At 42.4% G+C, this 22,071-nt stretch overlaps 2 protein-coding genes across 4 annotated transcripts in view; both read left to right on the top strand.

Annotated features, from left to right (window-relative positions):
* Positions 1 to 4,566: 4,566 nt before the first annotated feature.
* LOC120361129 (scavenger receptor cysteine-rich domain-containing protein DMBT1-like) lies at positions 4,567 to 11,546 on the top strand. Its single transcript, XM_074397115.1, is given in 5 exon segments — positions 4,567 to 4,626; positions 9,078 to 9,132; positions 9,565 to 11,329; positions 11,331 to 11,512; positions 11,515 to 11,546. Coding segments are annotated over 5 exon segments (2,094 nt in total).
* Positions 11,547 to 19,443: 7,897 nt separating this feature from the next.
* RNF182 (ring finger protein 182) overlaps positions 19,444 to 22,071 on the top strand; it is a 128,815-nt gene continuing 126,187 nt past the window's right edge. For all 3 annotated transcript variants that reach the window (XM_074398468.1, XM_074398470.1, XM_074398469.1), the window contains exon 1: positions 19,444 to 19,720. The gene's annotated coding sequence lies outside the window, so the exon portion shown is untranslated. The remainder of the gene's footprint in view (positions 19,721 to 22,071) is intronic.

The raw sequence follows: 22,071 nt of genomic DNA on the forward strand, positions 1-22,071 counted from the left end.
CTGCTGTCCTTAAAAAGGAATTACTCACCCTGGCGCCCTTCAGAGTCCTTTGAAAGGTCCCTGACCAACAGGCTGCCCGAGATTTCACTGATTATCCTCGTCCTAAGTCCCTCAGCATGTGGCTCTGGGATGCACTTTAAGGAATTATTAGCAGGGCTCAGGGAAAGGCACTCACATAATACATTCAAAACTGAACTTACATAGCTTTTGTTTCCAGGTTAGAGCACCAAAAACAGGAGAAGTTCGCAATCTGGGAACTTAAAACGTGGGGCATGAATGTTAAAATGACACTTGCCGGTATATTTGAAACTAAAAATGTTTAGATTCGTGGGACTTTTTGAAAGCCTATTCCACAATGTCAGATAACTAGTCCCTCATGGTGAACTTGGAAGATGTTGAAAGAATAAATGAAATGCATAATGCACCAAGCTAGGAGATTTAAAAATAAAAACCCCAAAACAAATTGTTCATAAGCTGTTTTCCTATATGGCCATATGCATACACATATGTGATGGAAGAAGAATGTGTTAAGAGCCATGAGAGATGTACAAAGTGCTGCGAAGATAGGATAGTGAGCATGGATGTGAAAGATAAGTGTCTATCAAAATTTGAAGAAGTAAAAAATAATAGGATTCAAGTCATAGGTTGGTGCAAAACTAATTGCGTTTTTTGCCATTCCTTGCAGTGGCAAAAGCCGCAACTACTTTTGCACCAACCTAGTAGACACTTTGCAAAAAGGAGGATACATTTATAAAACTGGTAGGAAAAGCAATTTAGCAATAAATATCAACAAAAAATTAAGTCACCTAACTAAAAATGGGGATAATGGGAATAATCCAAAATATTAAAAATCTACTAGGTTGGACCATACAAACATCATTTTTATGGGTCAAAATGTTTAATATTGGTAATTTCATATATGTACAAAAGATAGTCAATGTATTATAATTTGTGATTGTCAAAAAGTGGGAAAAACTAGTGTACAACCTTAGGGTAACAATTCATTAAACTGGCACAAACTTTAATGTTAGTCCTTTGTAATTTTTTAAAATTGAGGTATAATTTGCATACAATAAAATCTACAGACCTGTGTGTTCAACTTGATGACATTTATCAGTGTGTGCACCACCCAATCAAGATCTAGAACATTTTTATTGCTCCAGAAAGTTCTTTTGTGCCAGTTTTCAGTTTTCCAGACAACCCACCACTACCCCGAGGCAACTGTTTTCTAATTTCAATGACCACAGATTAGTTTTGTCTTTTCTTGAACTTCATATAAATGGAAACCTACAATAAGCATTGCCTTGTGTCTTTCTTCTGCTTTGTGTCTGACTTTATTATTGATGGGATTCATCCATGCTGTTGTATCAGTAATTAGTTGCTTTTAATAGTTGAGTAGTATTCTGCTGTATGACCGTACCACCAGTGGTCATCCATTCTCTTATTAATGGCCATTTGGTTTGCTTATAGTTTTTGACTATTATGCATAGAGCATTATGATCATTCTTGTATAAGACCTTGTGTGAGGTCAGAAGTTTGAGATCAACCTGGCCAATATGGTGAAGCCTAATCTCTACTAAAAATACAAAAATTAGCCAGGCACAGTGGCGGGCACCTGTAATCTCAGGCAGTAGAATTGATTGAACCTGGGAGGCAGAGGTTGCAGTGAGCCAAGACTGCGCCACTGCACTCCTGCCTAGGCAACAGTGAGACTTGGTCTCAAAAAAAAAAAAGTACTGTGTGGACATATATTTTTATCCATCTTGGGGAAAGAATATGGGTCAAATTGCTGAATCATATGGCAGCTTAATTTATAGACACTGCCAAATTGTTTTTCCAAAGCGACTGCACTCTTACACTCAGCAATAGATGAGAGTCAGTTGTTCTACATCCTTGCCAAATTTTGGTATTTTCAGTCCTCACAGAATGGTACCTTATTGTGATTTTAACATACATTTCTTTGATGCCTAATGATGTTGACTAACTTTTCATGTATTACTATTACCAGCCATATAGAACACAATAACATATGTAAAGCACTTAGCACAGTGCCTGGCCTATGATAGGAATGTCAGTTCTAACTACAGTTTGGATAACATTCGTTTTTCCTTGGATGTGACATCTATTGTTTTGTTTTCCAAAGCATTTCCTTTCTTTAGGGCTCAGCACCCTGGTTTTCCATGGGCAATCACTCTTCTCCGCTCTCATTTCATGCGGTTTGGATTGACTGATCGCTCCACAGACCACAGGCATGGACATACCACCCAATCAAAGTCAATGACCTTCGATTCTAGGATTTTTATTTTTATTTTTATTTTTTATTTTATTTATTTATTTTTTTTTTTGCGACAGAGTTTCGCTCTTGTTACCCAGGCTGGAGTGCAATGGCGCGATCTTGGTTCACCACAACCTCCGCCTCCTGGGTTCAGGCAATTCTCCTGCCTCAGCCTCCTGAGTAGCTGGGATTACAGGCACACACCACCATACCCAGCTACTTTTTTGTATTTTTAGTAGAGATGGGGTTTCACCATGTTGACCAGGATGGTCTCGATCTCTTGACCTCGTGATCCATCCGTCTCGGCCTCCCAAAGTGCTGGGATTACAGGCTTGAGCCACCGTGCCTGGCAGATTTTTTTTCATAAATAGTACCTCACTCTGTTGCCCAGGCTGGAGTGCAGTGGCACGATCTTGGCTCACTGCAACCACCACCTCCTGGGTTCAAGCGATTCTCCTGTCTTAGCCTCCAAAGTAACTGGGATTACAGTCAAGCACCACCATGCCCAGCTAATTTTTGTATTTTTAGTAGAGACGGGGGTTTCACCATGTTAGCCAGGCTAGTCTCAAACTCCTGACCTCAAGTGATCTGTCTGCCTTGGCCTCCCAAAGGGCTGGGATTACAGGTGTGAGCCACCACGCCCGGCCCAATTCTAGGATTCTAAATAGCAACTATTGGGAAGAGGCGGTCTTACTTTATTGTGGTGTCTAGTTATAGGATGATTTGAACCACGAGCTCCTGGGGCTACCATGTGGCCTAAGACTAAAGCCATTATGGAGAAAAGGAGACTAAGAGATGAAGAGACAGGTCCTTTTGAGCACCTGATTCTAACTTAGGCTGAAATTGACATTTTATTTATGTAATCCAATAAGTTGCTTTTGCTTAAACCAGCTGGGATAGGGCTTCTGATTCCTATCCTGGATACATTAGGATATATTAGGATAATCTAGACATGTTAAACTTCTGTCTAATCAATAAAGAGACTAGATGAGACTAGATACAGGAATCTAATGGCCAATGAAAAAGAAGTATCAACCAATTAATGGATCAGGCAGAAGCCAGATAACCCCCATAGTTCAGGACTTTATGAAAAAGTTGGATGGGTGAATATACTTGGATCTGAGGCCAAAGTGGGGCCCTCTTACTCTCTCTTCGTATCTAGACTTAGGGACCTCCCATAAGTAAAGCTAGATTTACAGGGCAGACTCTGACTTAGCCACCAGCTGTGAGAACTTTAGGTGGCCTTATATACTCTAGATGTCATCAGGAGAAAAGAGATGGAAGATGGCCAGAATTATCCTTGGACCATAATAATGGTAACCAAGAGGACCTAAAGAAAAGTCAAGATATAACTAACTTATCCTATTTAAACATTTCATTTGGTACAAATCTTAATGGAGAACTTTCTTTTCAATCTGTGGATTCCATTTCTCTTTTAGTGAATGTTTTCTTTATATATATATTTACACATATTAAATATATAGTCTATATCATTATAAATACATAATATATTTATTATATATAAATATAAATATACATATTTTAATAGAGTTGGGGGTCTTGCTATGTTGCCCTGGCTGGTCTTGAACTCCTGAGCTCAACCAGTGTACCCTCCTTGGCCTTCCAAAGTGCTGGGATTACAGGTGTGAGCCACTGTGCCTGGCTTTGTTTTCATATATTTTTGATAATTTTTCTGTTGTTTCATTGAATTTTTACTTCAAGGACAATTATGTATATATTGGGTCACTTTTTAAAAATGATGTGTTTCATTTCTTCAATCTAGAACAATCTTTTTTTTTTTTTTTTTTTGAGACGGAGTTTCTCTCTTGTTACCCACGCTGGAGTGCAGTGGCACGATCTCGGCTCACCGCAACCTCCGCCTCCTGGGTTCAAGCAATTCTCCTGCCTCAGCCTCCCGAGTAGCTGGGACTACAGGCTCGCGCCACCATGCCCAGATAATTTTTGTATTTTTAGTAGAGGCGGGGTTTTGCCATATTGACCAGGATGGTCTTGATCTCTTGACCTCATGATCCACCCGCCTCGGGCTCCCAAAGCGCTGGGATTATAGGCGTGAGCCACCGCGCCCAGCCTAGAACAATCTTTTAAGTTATTTTCTGGGAAGGGTGGAGAGTGAGCTTTTATGACAATGACATTTTTGAGGAGTCCAGACAAGTTGTCTTGTGAAATGTCCCACAATTCAAATGTGTACAATTATTTGCTTATGATTAGATTCAGATTACACATGTTTTGCAAGAATAGCTAGTGTGCAGTGTTCAGTGTATCACATATGGATGGATATTGTCTCAGGTTTTCCCATGATTCATTGCACTAAATTTGAGCACTTAGCTAAGGTAAGTGTTCAGTAGATTTCTCCATTGGACCTGGGTTACTTTTATTTTCCATATCTGTTCATTTTTCTTAAATGACTTTTTGGGTTTTATTTCTTACACTCACTTTGTTTGTCTCAAGACTTTCCTTCTTGGAAATAATTTTTAGCTATATCAATTCTGTTCCTTACTGATAAGCAGTCCTGCTCCTGATATTTGTAGGACTAAGAGCAAGAAAATAAATGCAGGCCCATTCCCCATATATTTAAATATTTTAGAAGTTGTAAGCCAAACTAAGAAATTATTAAATTAGGCTGGGTGCAGTGGCTCACACCTGTAATCCCAGCACTTTGGGAGGCTGCAGCGGGCAGATCACCTGAGGTCGGGAGTTCAATACCAGCCTGACCAACATGGAGAAACCCTGTCTAAACTAAAAATACAAAATTAGCCTGGCATGGTGGTACATGCCTGTAGTCTCAGCTACTTGGGAGGCTGAGGCAGGAGAATCACTTTAACCCTGGTGGCAGAGGTTGTGGTGAGCCAAGATCGCGCCATTGCACTCCAGCCTGGGCAACAAGAGTGAAACTCTTGTCTCAAAAAAAAAAAAAAATTATTAAATTTAAAAAATGCTCTATCTTCTTTGACAAATATACTTTTATACTAACAAAATAGAAAATATGTGTAAAAGCTATGGTTTTTACATGACTGAAATTTGGCAAAATATTAAAGGTGACACATGTAATATGTAATTACAATTGGGCACATTTGAGTGTTCTGTTTATGGGCCTGAAATGTTTAGATGTGTACTAAAGTAAAGACTTTTATAGTTCATGTTTTTTTGTCTATGCCATAACATTAATTTTTCTTTCTTTCATTTTAGCAAAATCACTCATTGTGTTGGTATAATGAAGATTTTCACATAACTTGTTTTTTAGAACTTTTTTATGTTTTCATGTAATTTGTTTTTAAAAATATAGATTAAAAATTAAAAAAACAAAATTTGAATACTTTTCATCAAAAACAAAATAGATGTAAAAGATTGAAAATTTTAAATTGTTCTAATGATTTTTATATTTTTCTTCTAAAACTGAAATTTTAAAACTTTTTTTTTTTTTTTGAGAGACAGAGTCTTCCTCTGTCATCCAGGCTGAAATGCAGTGGCACAATCATAGCTTACTGCAGACTTGAGCCCCTGGGTTCAAGCAATTCTCCCATCTCAGCCTCCCAACTAGCTAGGGCTGTAGGTACACACCACCATGCCAGGTTAATTTTTTTTTTTTTCGAGACAGAGTTTAGCTCTTGTTGCCCAGGCTGGAGTGGAATGGCACGATCTCAGCTCACCAAAACCTCCACTTCCCAAGTTCAAGCAATTCTTCTGCCTCAGCCTCCTGAATAGCATACACCACCACACCCAGCTAATTTTATATTTATACTAGAGAAGGGATTTCTCCGTGTTGGTCAGGCTGGTCGAGAACTCCCAACCTCAGGTCATCTATCCACCTCAGCCTCCCAAAGTGGTTGGGAATACACAAGCCACCATGACTGGCCATTTTTTGAATTTTTTTTTGTAGAGAAGGGTCTCATTATGTTGCCCAGGCTGGTCTTGATCTCCTGGCCTCAAACAATCCTCCTGCCTCAGTCTCCCAAAGCACTGGGATGACAGGTTTGAGCCACTGCACCCTGCCTGAAATTTTTCTATTAAAAGATGAAATAGGCTGAGTGCAGGGGCTCATGCCTATAAACCCAGTACTTTGGGAGGGCGAGGCAGGCAGATCACCTGAGGAGTCAGGAATTCGAGACCAGCCTGCCCAACATGGTGAAACCCTGTCTCTACTAAGAATACAAAAATTAGCCAGATGTAGTGGTGGGCACCTGTTATCCCAGCTACTGGGGAGGCTGAGGCAGGAGAATGGCTTGAACCCGGAAGGTGGAGGTTGTAGTGAGCTGCAATTGCACCACTGTACTCCAGCCTGTACAACAGAGTGACTCTGTCTCAAAAACAAAAAACCAGCACACACACACACACACACACACACACACCCACACACACAGAGAGAGAGAGAGAAAACAAAATAATTACATTGAACAAAAATCAAAATTGTATAAAGTTGATATTTTCTTTAATATTTATTTTAACAAAATAATATAATAGTAAATATTTTTACATTGTAAAACTATTTGTAGTATTAATGTTTAAAGTTCACATAGTTACCAACGTAAAGAATTGGGGCTACACTTCACATATGTTATTTCTTTTCTGTATGTACAAACACATTTAAGAATAATATGTAACACAAGTTGTTTAATGTTGCAAAATGCTCCTCAGATGCCATGCATAACAGTTGTGAATATGCTGTAATACTTTAGTACCTTTAAAACCAATGAATTAGACACAAAAAAACATGAGAGAATGAATACTTGGCCTTCTGGGAAACGATACTTTCTTCGGTAATAATCTATGGGATTCACACTGAAACTACATATTTGACAATCAAATGAATTGACCTATCATCCTTCCTAAACTCTTCAGCTCATATCTTTCTCATTCTCCTGAGCAGTGTCCATCTCTGATATTGGCAGAGGTGCAAAAACTTTCATGGCGTTTGGCATTCTTCAGTACTTCAGAAGAAACCTTTCCTTGGGGCCTGGGAGGTATGAATTGTGAGAGCAGGTTTAGGGTTGTGAGTTTTGCTGTGCCAGCACAGAACATCAGTGATGCCCACATGTTCTTTAATAAATTTATATTCCCGGTCTTTATGATATCCTCGGTCCTCTAAAGAGCAAGGCCCAGAGACTGGGTCTCTTTTATCTATATTTAATGTCATATGTAAAAAGCAGACGGGAGGCTGAGGCAGGAGGATTGCTTGAACCCAGGAAGCAGAGGTTGCAGTGAGCCAAGGTTGCACCACTGCACTCCAGCCTGGCACCTGGTGATGGAGCAAGACTCTGTCTCAAAAAAAAGAAAGAAAGAAAGAAAAAAAGAAGCAGAATTTATTAGTTATGGTGAGTATTCTTCTTTTGGTCTGTAATCTGTTTGCTTAGAATTGTAAGTTTCTCTTTTCCTATTGTTGTTCAATATTTCATCTTGTCTTTAAGTTCTTATTTATGGAATTCATATTTTTATTGAGTTGCTTTATAGAGAAGCCATTATAGAGAATTTCCTTCTCTCCTTTGAGTTATATTTTCTTGAACACTGGGTTCCATATCTTTTTTTTTTTCTTAATCTGGTCGTTTCTTTCTCCTCCTTTTAAAAAAGTAATAGATTTTCATAATGCAGATGGCATCTTTTTTTTTTTTTCATCTTCTTAATGTTTTAGGGGGCTCTATCCAGACTTTCAGTTTGCTTGAATGTGAGTAATTTCTCCTCAAATCCTTTCTCATTTTTGTGCAAGACCCATTTGTTTTGCCCTCTGAGCTGTGGCTGGAGGGCATAGTCCTAGTGCTCTGTCGCCTTTTCTGTATCTGTGCATTGGTGGGGAAGAGGTAGCTGGAATTGCCAGTATCCTTTCCCAGAGAAACTGAGCTCTAAGACTTTTTGAGGTTTTATTAGAAATCTTGTGTCAGACTTTCCTTTTCTATGATGGATTGGATGTGAAGGGGGAGGATATAGAGGAGTAATTATATTCCCATTGGAAGCATGGATTTCTCTGGAGTGTGTATTTCTATTGCAGAGAGTCAAAGCTGGCTGTTTAATCCCCCATCCCTTCTGCCTTCTTCCTACCAACAGCTCAAAAACGACATTTTTGAAGATTAGTCTTGCATCAATAATCAGGATGTTTTGAAATGGAAGAAATTGGACTCAGGGGGACCAAAGAAGCTAGCTACTCTCATGGCATTGCATGTGAAAAATGAATTAGGTGAAAACATTGTATATGAAGAGGAAAAGATGAACTCTCGTTATTTGGAGAAGAAACAACCCCATAAACTTATAGTGACAGAAGAGACATCCATAACAAAGGATTAGGAATAGATAACATTTATTTAACCACAGGGACTGAAGGATTCACACTGCTATCTGCAGCACGCTGAAAACTGTATTGATTCTTCTGAATGTGCAGAGAAAGATGACCTCAGTTTGGGCATCATACAACTTTTTTAAAAGTGAAAAATGAGGCTGGGTGCCATGGCTCACGCCTGTAATCCCAGCACTTTGGGAGGATGAGGCAGGCAGATCACGAGTTCAAGAGATCAAGACCATCCTGGTCAACCTGGTAAAACCCTGTCTCTACTAAAATACAAAAAATTAGCCAAAATGTACCTGCCAGAAAATTTAAAATTAAATATATGGCTGACCTTTGTGGCTATGTAAGTTTTAGACAGTGCTGGTCTAGAATATCATCCAATTTTTAATAAACCCATGAAACCCAAGTGCTTTGCCTTTCCCCTAATATCTTCTTCAGTACTAGCCAATAAAAAGGCTTTATCCTCCATCCTAAGTAATAAGGCATCTTGTTCCTCTTCCTGTTTTACCCAAGGTTCTAGTGACTTTGGAGTATTTGGGAAAAAATACAGAATCTATCCACAACACGGGTGAGTTTGCATCTGGAACCTATCATCTCACCCCTGTGTAGATTTTTGAAAGTACTGCTGCATTTTTATTTTATTTTTTAAATTTTATTTATTTATTTTTTGAGATGGAGTCTTGATCTGTCACCTAGGCTAGAGTGCAGTGGTGGGATCTCAGCTCACTGCAACCTCCGCCTCATGGGTTGAAGTGATTCTCCTGCCTCAGCCTCCCAAGTAGATGAGATTACAGGTGTGCACCACTATGCCTGGATAATTTTTTTGTATTTTTTAGTAGAGATGGGGTTTCACCATGTTGGACAAGCTGGTCTCGAACTGCTGACCTCAAGTGATCTGCCCCACTCAGCCTCCCAAAGTGCTGGGATTATAGTCCCAGTCCCAGTCAACGCCCAGGCCAGATGCTTGGCCAGCCACTGACTTACCTGCATTGACAATTAGCCTCCCAGATAAATTCTACTGTGACAGATTGGTGGCATCCAATAACTACAGCCACTGCAAGACCCTTTTCAAATTGTGGTGGCTTCTTATTCAATGCCAGTGAGACCTTCTCCAGCCCATCCTACCCTGGATACTATCCCAACAATGCTAAGTGTGTTTGGGAAATAGAAGTGAATTACGGTTACCGCATAAACCTGGGCTTCAGTAATCTGCAGTTGGAGGGGCACAATAGTTGCAGTTTTGATTATGTTGAAATCTTTGATGGATCACTGAACAGCAGCCATCTGCTGGGGAAAATCTGTAATGATAACAGGCAAATATTCACATCTTCTTACAACCGAATGACCATTCACTTTCGAAGTGACATTAGTTTCCAAAATACCGGCTTTTTGGCTTGGTATAACTCCTTCCCAAGCGATGCCACCTTGAGGTTGATCAATTGAAACTCATCCTATGGTCTATGTGCTGGGCATGTGGAAGTTTACCATCGTGGTACATGGGAGACAGTTTGTGATGACTCCTGGACCATTCATGAAGCTGAGGTGGTCTGCAGACAGCTAGGGTGTGGACATGCACTCTCAGTCCTTGGAAACGCCTATTTTGGCTCTGGCTCTGGCCCCATCACCCTGGATGATGTAGAATGCTTGGGGACAGAATCCACTCTCTGGCAGTGCCGGAACCGAGGCTGGTTCTCCCACAACTGTCGTCACCATGAAGATGCTGGTGTCATCTGCTCAGGATACCAGCTATCAACAACTGCTCCTTTTCCCAACGTCAGTCATCCAAACACAAATTATTCCTGTGGAGGCTTCCTGAACCAACCATCAGGGCACTTCTCCAGCCCATTCTATCCCAGGAACTATCTGAGCAGTGCCAACTGTGTGTGGGACATTGAGGTTCAAAGCAACTACCATGTGACTGTGATCTTCAGAGATGTCCAGCTTGAAGGTGGCTGCAACTATGATTATATTGAAGTTTTTGACGGCCCTTACCACAGTTCCCCTCTCATCACTCGAGTTTGTGATGGGGCCAGTGGCTCCTTCACTTCCTCCTCCAACTTCATGTCCATTTGCTTCATCAGCGACCACAGCGTCACGAAGAGATGGTTCCAGGCTGAGTACTACTCCAGTCCCTCCAATGATAGCACCGACCTGCTCTGTCTGTCTAATCACATGCAAGCCAGTGTGAGCAGGAGCTACCTCCAATCCCTGGGCTTTTCTGCCAGTGACCTTGTCATTTCCAACTGGAACAGATACTACCAGTGTCGGCCCCAGATAACGCCGAGCCAGGTGATATTCACAATTCCCTACTCAGGCTGCGGCACCATCAAGCAGGTAGACAATGAAACCATCAACGATTCCAACTTCCTCAAAGCAGGTGTCTCCCATGGCATCATCAAGAGGAGGAAGGACCTCCTTATTCACTTCAGCTGCAGGATGCTTCAGAACACCTGGGTCAACACCATGTACATTGCTAATGACACCATCTGGGTCGAAGAAGGGCAGTATGGCAATTTCGACGTGAACATTTCCTTTTATTCTTCCTCCTCTTTCTTGTATCCTGTGACCAGCAGCCCTTACTACATGCACCTGAACCAGAACTCGTACCTTCAGGCTGAAATCCTCCATTCTGATGCCACGCTGGCCTTGTTTGTGGATACCTGCGTGGCATCACCATACTACAATGACTTCACGTCTTTGACTTATGATCTCATCCGGAGCAGATGCGTGAAGGATGAAAGCTACCGGCCCTACTCACAGCCGTCTCCGGTTCAGTGCCTTCCACTTCCTGAGCCGCTTCCCCTCGGTGTACCTGCAGTGTAAAATGGTGGTGTGCAGGGCGTATGACTACTCTTCCTGCTGCTACCGAGGCTGTGTGGTGAGGTCCAAGAGGGATGTGGACTCCTACCAAGAAAAGGTGGATGTCGTCCTGGGTCCCATCCAGCTGCAGACCCACCATGCCAAGAAGAGGAGCCTCAGTAGGTGGTCCCTCTCAGACCCCACTGGCCAGCGGGGTGCACACCCCTGACTCTCGGGGACTTGGGATGTTTCTCTTGGTTTCATGTTCCAACTCAGATTTGAGCACTCCACTGTGATACACCTGGCCATACAGAGTTGAATCAGACCTGGTTCCCGCCTCCCCCAAGGCTCATGGTCTTTGGAGGACCCATTGAAGGGCATGGTCCAGAGACTTTTGACCTGGTTGTCCCACAGACCTGACCTCCCAGAAACCATGCTTCCCATCTGCAAAATGAAAATGTTGTTACTTCTTAGCACTGTTGAGAGAGTTACATAAAGGAGTTTTGGAGAAACAAAAACAAACAAACAAACAAAAATTTTGGAGAAACAAAATAGTTGATGGTGTCAAAATTTTGGAGAAACCGTGCCTGGCCTACTGCCTCTTTTTACTACTTCTCCAAAACAGTGCTAATACAAAGCTATTTCAATTAACAAATGTTTCTGAAGTTTCAGAGAATAATTACAGCACAAGCAGAAAACTGTTTCAGATTGTTTATAACTCCTCTCCTTATATCTTTTCCTGTCATTCTCCACTAGAGGGGATTTCTCACTGCTTCAAGAGGCCGTACTATGTGGAGCATGTTGCCAGGAACACACTTTGCCAGTATCCCCTGCAATTAGATATGTGACCTAACCCCTGCCCTGCAAATATATACATGTGCCAGGGTGAGACTTTGGGAAACAAGCAGCATGAAGGCAAGCGCCATTTTTCTGGTAATGATGATGGTGGAGAAATCGAGTTTCAGGGGAAGCAGTAACAGCAGTTTTGGCATCTAATGCGCAGCACCAGGTATGATCAGTAGGGTCTTTGCTGGTGTAATCGTGTCATATGGTAGTACATTGGGCATTTTTCCTGGTTATGTACTCTCCAAGCCTGACTGATCCTCCTGCAAATTCTGTGACCTACCTAAGTGTCTTTATTAAATTAATTTTCTGCTTAACTAGCTAAATTGGTGTACTATTTAGGATGTTTTTTTCAGTATCTAAACATGCAAGCTCTTCAGATAAGATTGAGATGTTTTCTCTCTCATGTAACAATACAGGGTTGATATGGTGGCTCCACAGTGTTGGCAAACCCACTGACTCACAACTCTTAAATAGTTGTCATTATCTGCCAACATGGGTCATCAACGTTCTGGTGTTCTACCCAGTCAGGAAAAGAATGGGAAAATATGCCTCTTCCCTTTAAGGATATGACCTGGATGTTGAACATATCGCTTCCTTTTACATTCTCCATTGACTAGAACATAGTTATATGGCCAAACCTAGGTGCAAGAGAGCCCGGGAAATGAAATGTGAAAGTTGTCAGAATCAAAACGGAGTCACTAATGTTAAGAAAACCTGGAGAAACAGAGCCAGAGAAGGTCATGAAGAGAAGATTCATAAATTAGCCAGACATAGTGGCACATGCCTGTAATCCAGCTACTTGGGAGGCTGAGGAATGAGAATTCCTTGAACCCGGGAGGTGGAGATTGCAGTGAACCAAGATCACACCATTGCACTCCAGCCTGGGTGAGAGAACAAGACCCTGTCTCAAAAAAAAAAAAAAAAAAAAAAAAAAAAAAAAGAAAGAAAGAAAAAAGAAAAAGAAAAATAAAAGATCCTCATGCTTGTGCACCTGATAAAGAAAAAAGACTACAAAAACCACAACCTTGGACAAAGGCCTTTGCAACCTTATACAAAAAATACTTCTCCAAGGACACCTGCCTAGCAACTACCTGTCCAACCTCAGACTGGCATTACCCTTGCTATTGATCATTGTAGCCAAAGATAATATTTCAAAACAATTACGTAATTTTCCTTATTTCCTTTAAAAACCTTTGTTGACTGGGCATGGTAACTCACACCTATAATCCCAGCACTTTGGGAGGCCCAGGTGAGCTGATCACCTGAGGTCGGGAGTTTAAGACAAGCCTGGCCAACAAGGTAAAACCCCACCTCTACTAAAAATACAAAAATCAGCCAGGTGTGAGTGTATGCCTGTAATACTAGCTGCTGGGGAGGGTGAGGCAGGAGGTTGCAATTAATCCTGGAGGCGGAGGTTGCACTGAGCTGAGATGGCACCACTGAACTCCAGCCTGGGTGACAGAGTGAGACTGTTTCAAAACAAACACCTTTGTCTTCCTTTGCCTCCCTGAATATGAACATAGGTTACTATGACATGTATATTTCCATTGCAATGCCCTATTCCCAGATAAACATAATTTCCTTTTAGAGCCTCACTCTGTCTGTTATTTAGGTTAATGTTACTTTCAATGTTCAGAAATATTTGTTGGCTCCTAGAAATAGCATATGCAAAGGATCTGAGGGTAAGGAAGAACATGAAAATGTTGGGTAATGACAAGTAGTTTGGTGTGACTGCAGCTTATGGTGGAGTGGGAGAGCTATTAGTGAAAGGTGAGGCCAGGGATGCAGCAGTGCCTGTATGCCAAGATGAGGAGTTTAGACTTTGTCGTGGTGACAAAGACAGGTGATTAGTTTGCATTTTAGAAAGGCCATTGTATTTGCATTTGCCTGAATTCTTGGGCAAAAGAGAAGCTGACTGGCTGATTAGTCAGAAATAGATTTAATTAAAATACCATTGCAATGTAGAATTATTAGGGACCTGGTCTGAAGTTCAGTTTCCATGAACAGTGTCTCCAACCATGTGGGCGACCTGGTCTGATGAAGCCGTCCTTCCCCTATCACTGTCATCACAGAGCACTAGTTGCTACAGTTTGCACTATTGCCAGTGAGTGAGCACAACTGAAATTTTCACAAACTCCTGCCACTGCAGCCATTTTTGTACCTCAGAAATCCAAGTTTGCAGCCACTGCTGTTTCTGAAGGCTGGATACATTTACCACCAGCAAGGAGATTCTACATGGATCTCTCGCCTGCCCTGGTCTACTGCTGAATCAGATTCTCATTTAGACATCTGATTGGTGGAGGTTAGGTTGCAATGTGCCTGTGAAGAAGTATGGGTAGTATTTTCTGAGTTAAATCCCCAAACACAGAGAGGATGTTTCAAAGGTACCGGCTGATAGAAAAACATGATAAATGCCCACATCATATCTTTTCATGTGGTCTGGCTTTCTGGAAATACACTGTCTGGACCCAGACATTTATCTTGATCTTGGACAAGAGGGAGAATGTAGCACTTTTTTTTTTTTTTTTTTTTTTTTTTAGATGGAGTCTTGCTCTGTTGCCCAAGCTGAAGTGCCATGGTGCAATCTTTGCTCACTGTAAATTCTCCCTCCTGGATTCAAGTGATTCTCCTGCCCCAGCCTCCTGAGTAGCTAGAATTACAGGCACCCACCACCACACACGGCTAATTTTAGTATTTTTAGTAGAGACAGATTTCATCATGTTGGGAAGGCTGATCTTGAACTCCTGACCTTGTGATCCACCCCCTTGGCCTCTCAAAGTGCTGGGATCCAGCTATGAGCCACTGTATCCAGCTGGTAGCAATTCTTTTTGCTAAGCACAGGTGGGACTTGTCTTTCCAGTTCTACATTTTAAATAACAATCACAAGTTTTAACTCTAATTTCATTGCCAGGCATTATGCCAGGTACTTTTATTGCACTCCTCCTCAACTCTTTGTGCATCAACTCCCCCATCCCCTGCCCCACTATTAGACAGATGAGCAAACTGAGACTCAGAAAGTTCAAATGACTTACGAAGTCTGGGGAACTTGGAAGTGAGGGAACCAGGATTCGAACTTGAGTTTTCTGACTCCAAGTCTTTTTCCATTACACTTTTTTGTGTATAAAACCCTGGAATTTTCTAAAATTAGAAAAACATTTTAATAAGTTGTATGAACTTATTTATTTCCTTATTGCTGGTTAGATGGGAACTGATGGATTTGGCTTATATAAAAACAATGTCTTTCTTTTAAGTGAGCACACTGTTGGAAGTAAAATGCTTAGTGCTGCAAAGTGAAAATAGCACTCAGGCAAAAGTTTTCTCAGCAAGGCAATTTACATCTATAGAAGGATTTATCTCATGGATGGAGCAATGGCGAGAGCACACTGGACAAGGGAGGGGAAGGGGGTCTTATTCCTAATATAGCTAGTCTCTACTGCTGTGTCTTTTCCCTATTGGCTAGGGTTGGACCGCATAGTCTAAGCTAATTCCAATTGGCTATTTTAAAGAGCGCAAGGGTACATGCTGGAGTGGTGGGGTGAGTAGTTTTAGTGGGAAGGATGGTTACAGAGCAGGTGACTAAGGACGACTAAGGACATAGCAGGTGATAGACGCTAGGAGGAGGTTGTTTACTGAAACTAGCAGAAAAAACAAGGAAGTTAAACTGTACAATGGAGAACAAAGAACAGGGAAGCTGAGCATACTGATATATTAGTTCTTTGAAAAGGAATTCAGAACTCATGGTACTTAACAATTTTCCCCTTTTGGATTTTAAAGTAAGTGAGCAAGCTAAAAAACCTTTGAAGAGGAATTTACTGAATCCTACAACATGGAATCTTCTACTCATTCCATGAGGTTTTTAAAATTAATTAATTAATTAAATTTTTATTCCAGGGTCCCTGGAAGCCTCTAGATACTATCTTTTCTTAGAGAAGATATGAACCCACCTAGTGTCCCTAGAGAGAAGATATGAACCCACCTAGTGTCCCTAGAGCTGACTAAGCAGTAACTCTCATGGCTGCTGTAGGTGATGGGCCTAACTCATGGTAACTCACGGTTGGTAGTAACTGGGCCTTTGGGGATGCAAAATTGTGAATGTAAATTTGGGATTTAGTGCCAAACACTCTCCCACCCTCAAGTGTTTATTCCAGTTTGCTTCATACCCTTATAATTATGAAAATAAGCATGATATAGTAAGTTTCTTATGATAAAATCGATTCATTCATTTTTTATCATACTGACATTTTGGCCTTCCCAATTTGTTACTGTTGGCATACTTTTTTTGTTGTTGTTGTTGTTTTTTTAAGTCAGTGTCTTGCTCTGTCACCAAGGCTGGAGTGCAGTGGCATGATCTTGGCTCACTGCAACCTCTGCCTCCCAGGGTCAAGCCATCCTCCCGCCCTAGCCTCCTAAATAGCTGGGATTACAGGCATGCACATCACACACAGCTAATTTTTGTATTGTTCGTAGAGACAGGGTTTTGCCACATTGCCCAGGCTGGTCTTGAATTCCTAAGCTCAAGCAATCCTCCTTCCTTGGGCCTCCCGAGGTGCTGATATTACAAGTATCAGTCACTGCTCTCAGCTGACATAATTTTTTTTTTTAAAGGAAATTATTGTTTTAGTATTTAGTGAGATCCTTTATTTAACTTTTGAAAAATACTGGGCTGGGCGCGGTGGCTCAAGCCTGTAATCCCAGCACTTTGGGAGGCCAAGGCGGGTGGATCACGAGGTTGAGAGATCGAGACCATCCTGGTCGACATGGTGAAACCCCGTCTCTACTAAAAATACAAAAAATTAGCTGGGCATGGTGGCGCGTGCCTGTAATCCCAGCTACTGAGGAGGCTGAGGCAAGAGAATTGCTTGAACCCAGGAGGTGGAGGTTGCGGTGAGCCGAGACCGCGCCATTGCACTCCAGCCTGGGTAACAAGACAGAAACTCCGTCTCAAAAAAAAAAAAAAAAAAAATTACTTTACTAATCTGTGAAAACTGAAAGATCATTTTACCTAAAGGACGTTCTATTCAACTTGGAAGTATTTGTGTACGTTTGTATGTATGAGAGAGATTTTTATATTGCCAGAAAAAGAAACACACACACGCACACATGCACGCACGCACACACTCCCTTAGTGAACAATACTGCAAATTATTTATTTTAATCCTGATAATTTGACAGAAACTGGGTCCAGAGATCTCACTGTTGCCTCCAAGAGCTGATTTGTTCCATTTCAAGGCACCTGCCTATTGCTTCACTTTAGATTCAGCCAGTTCTAAGCATATTCAGTTTTAGATGCCCTGTGAGTTTATCCCCAGCCAATCAATTGTTGCAGTCCCAGCCCCCTGCCCTCCAAAGTACCCTTAAAAAACCCTAGCCTCCAAATTCTCGAAGACATGGGTTGAGAAATTTCTCCCTGTTCTCCCCTCCTGGCCGCCCCTGTGATGATCAATCCCTTTCTTTCCTGCAGTACCTGCCATTCTCTTTGAGGTTTTTATAGGTCAGCAGGCCAGAAGAACCTGTCAGCTTGTCACACCAAGATGTCCAAGCATCAGAATGATAGAAAGTTAAAAGGCCTGATTAATAGGGTTTTTAAACTACAAAAATGTTCAAATGGATACAAAAATAGAGCCAATAGTATAAGAAACCTCAGGCCAGGTACGGTGGCTCACGCCTGTAATCCCAGCACTTTTGGAGGCTGAGGTGGGCGGATCATGAGGTCAGGAGATCGAGACCATCCTGCTCAACACGGTGAATTTCTTTCTCTACTAAAAATACAAAAATTAGCTGGGCGTGGTGGCGCACACCTGTAGTCCCAGCTACTTGGGAAGCTGAGGCAGGAGAATCACTTGAACTTGGGGGGTTGGAGTTTGCAGTGAGCTGAGATCGAGCCACTGTACTCCAGCCTGGTGACAGAGCGAAACTCTGCCTTTAAAAAAAAAAAAAAAAAAAAAAAAAGCAACCTCATTTACCTGTCTTCCAGCTTCAGTAATTATCAACAAATCCTGTTTCATGTAGTCCCTACCTTCCCTCCATCTTTTTCACCATTGGGTTGTTTTGAAACAAATCACACACATCTAATCATTTCATCCATAACTGTTTCACTATTCTAAAAGAAAAGGACTTTTTAAACATACAACACTATTACCATACATTAACAATAACTCTTGACTATCATCGAATATCCAGCCAGCATTCAAATATCCTCAGTTGCCTTATAATATTTTTCAAAGTTTGTTCAAATCAGGATATAAATAAGATCCATGCACTGTATTTCATTGGCATATCACTTGAGTCTCTGTTAATTTTAAATTCTCTTCCTTAGGGTATTATGATAGCAATATAAAGAAAAGGTAAAAATCAAGTCTCATCTTCTGTTTTTTGTTTTTGTTTTTGTTTTTTTTTTGTTTTGTTGGTTTTTTGTTTGTTTGTTTGTTTTTTGTTTTGAAACGGAGTTTCACTCTTGTTACCCAGGCTGGAGTGCAATGGCGCGATCTCGGCTCACCGCAACCTCTGCCTCCTGGGTTCAAGCAATTCTCCTGCCTCAGCCTCCTGAGTAGCTGGGATTACAGGCACGCGCCACCATGCCCAGCTAATTTTTTGTATTTTTAGTAGAGACGGGGTTTCACCATGTTGACCAGGATGGTCTCGATCTCTTGACCTCGTGATCCAACCGCCTCAGCCTCCCAAAGTGCTGGGATTACAGGCGTGAGCCACCGCGCCCGGCAAGTCTCATCTTCTGAGTTTCACGATAGCCTTTTAAATATCACAGCAGAGATAGCAGTTAAAATTATTTTGAATCTTAAGCTTTTGAATAGCCTGTTTTTTTAAGGATTCAGAGTGTAATATTCATACCATAAACAGCAGATGTGGAGAAATACTGGCTGAGACATTTTTCCCCCGGTGCCTCAGAGGAGTTGAAACTATCTGGGAGCTGGGAGAAGGGTCAGAGCTGGATGGGAGAGCAACTGAGTTGGAGAGTGACTGAGCGGGGCTTCAAGCCTGCCTCAGCGACTCTCTGGTAAGACCACCAGTGGAGAGTGTGTGGAAATCGAATCCCTAAATATGTTTGGGCATCAAAGGTATGGAAATAAATAAAGACCAAGTAGACGAGAAAAAGCAAAGGCTATTCATTCAGAGCTTGCTACAGCAGGGAGTCAGCCACTGTTGCTTGTGCTTGGCAACAACTCAAAGGCCGGAAGAGGAGTGAGGAAGCTTTAGGGTGGAAGAAAGGGAGGGCTTTAGGCATGCACCGGCTGGAGGTTGTCGGTGTGGGAAGCTGGATCTGCTCCCTAGAAGCGGGGCGTCCTATGTGGTTGCTTAGGGGTAAATATTTACCTTTCTCTGGTTAGTAATGAATTGGAAAGAAGGACAAAAATTAGGGAAGCGTCAGTTGTTAATCAAATCCTGGCTGTGAAAAGAATTATTGTTTGCCTTCCTGGATTATTACTGGGCATAGTGATTTGATTTCCTGCAAGTCTGACCTAAGGCAGGCTCACTTCCTGGGCTGGCTATCACAGGTAAGGGGCTGGTTTCTCTGACAGGTTGCTGCCTTTTGTTTGTTTGTTTGTTTGTTTTTGAGACCGAATTTTGCTCTTGTTGCCCAAGCTGGAGTGCAATGGTGCAGTTTCGGCTGACTGGAACCTCTGCTTCCTGGGTTCAAGCAATTCTCCTGCCTCAGCCTCCTCAGTAGCTGGGACTACAGGCGCTGGCTGCTGCGCCCAGCTGATTTTTGTAATTATAGTAGAGATGGGGTTTCACCATGTTGCCCAGGCTGGTCTTGAATTCCTGACCTCAGGTGATCCACTGCCTCGGCCTCCCAAAGGGCTGGGATTGCAGGCGTGAGCCACTGCGCCCAGCCCAGTTCTATTTTTATACAGGATCTGGCCATTGTCTGTTCCAACCTCTCAGAGGGTGGAAAGGCCCCCTGTGCTGCACTTCCCAGGTGGGCCTTGTTAAGTTCTCTTCCTGTGAATCAGCTGTGACAGGCATAGAGCAGATAGGCCAGGAACCGATAAAACTTCCCGAGTGAGTGGCAGGGGTAAATATCCGAGGTTTCCAGGCTCTCTCTCAGAGCTCGGCAAGTGTTGAGGGAGGGCCCTGCTGTCCTGGGAGGCCATGTCCTCAGAATAAAGAAGAGCCTGCCTGGTTCAAACACAGGAGACCAGATGGGAACAAAGGGTTTCTTACTCAATCTTTGCCCTTTAATGGTCTTTTTAAAAGTATTTTTTTCTTTACTATTACAAACATGACATCATTTCAGTCTGATATGGTTTGTGTCCCCATATCTGTGTCCTCACCCAACTCTCACCTTGTATTGCAATCTGAATTGTAATCCTCTGGTGTTGAGGGAGGGACCTGGTGGGAGGTGACTGGATTGTGGGGGCAGTGGTTCTCCCATGCTGTTCTCCTGATAGGGAGTTTTCAAGGGAGCTGAGGGTTGTATTGTATTGTATTGTATTTATTTTTTTGAGATGGAGTCTCACTGTGTCACCCAGGCTGGAGTGCAGTGGCATGATCTCGGCTCACTGCAACCTCCAGCTCCCAGGTTCAAGCGATTCTCGTGCCTCAGCCTCCCGAGTAGCTATGATTACGGGTGCCCACCACCACACCTGGCTAATTTTGTATTTTTAGTAGAGAGGGGGTTTCACCAGGTTGGCCGGGTTGGTTTTGAACTCCTGACCTCAGGTGATCTGCCCACCTCAGCCTCTGAAAGTGATGGGATTACAGGCATGAGTCACCACACCAGGCTGACGGTTTTAGAAGTGTTTGGAAGTTCCCCCTTCACACTGCTTTCTCTCCTGCTGCCATGTGAGACGTGCTTGCTTCCCTTTCACCTTGTGCCATGATTACAAGTTTCCTGAGGTCTCCTAGCCATGTTTCCTGGTAATCCTGTGGAACTGTGAGTCAATTAAACCTCTTTTCTTTATAAATTACCCAATCTCAGGTATTCTTCATAGCAGTGTGTAAACAGACTACCACAAGTCCCATAGTGGCCCTGTGTAATAGCTACATTTTCTTATTTTTTGGCATTTGGGGACTTGGCCCTGGAGAGGCTGCCCCTCTGGGGCTAGCTAATTTCTAGACAGCGAAAGACTCCCCCAGGAGCATGCCTTTGAAATACAAGCCAACCATCCCGGAGCCCACACCTCCAACCATCTCCTTTGTCAAACTCTCCCAGCCAAGCCAATAATCCCCCTGCCCCAAATTACCTCTGTACTAGGTGCCCAGACAACTAGGGATCACCCTTATAGGTCAGAGCTCTGTGGAGTTCGTCACCCTATGCAGTTCTAAACTTCCTCTGCATATGGGTGCTGCCTACATTCCAAAGGGCTAGGATTGTGGGTGTGAGCCACCACACCTTGCTGAATTGTCTTTTGAATTGACCCCTTAGGGTCAAAGCGGGATCTGACTCTATCTAGGTTTGAGATGAGAGATGAAGGGGAGGGGCATGAGGACAGTTGACAGCTGAGTTTCTCAAAGAAGGTCATTCCAGCGTCTTCAGGCAAGCCAGGGCCAGCCTCATTAGACAGCGGAGGAAGTCTGCTGCTTCTTGATGGAGGGAATCTAGATGGAGTTTTCAGCGATTCAAGTACTCCGAATCACCTGATTTTTCAACATTCACATTTTAGATCGCTTTTTCGAGATTCTGATTTTGAGAGGCCATTTTTTCTCTTAACAGCTCTGGTTAGATTACTGTTTTTACCTTGTATTATGGCTAGTAAAGAGCTTGCGTGGGAAAAACAGCTCTGCCATTTTCCTGTTTTTCCTTGTGCTGACATCATACTCATATACATCTTCCACCTGAGGTCTACCCATGGATGTTTTAATTTGCCAAGGCTCTGTAACAAAGTACCACAAACTGGTGGCT

This window comes from Saimiri boliviensis, chromosome 4 (genome assembly GCF_048565385.1).
Source record: "Saimiri boliviensis isolate mSaiBol1 chromosome 4, mSaiBol1.pri, whole genome shotgun sequence".
Taxonomy (NCBI): domain Eukaryota; kingdom Metazoa; phylum Chordata; class Mammalia; order Primates; family Cebidae; genus Saimiri; species Saimiri boliviensis.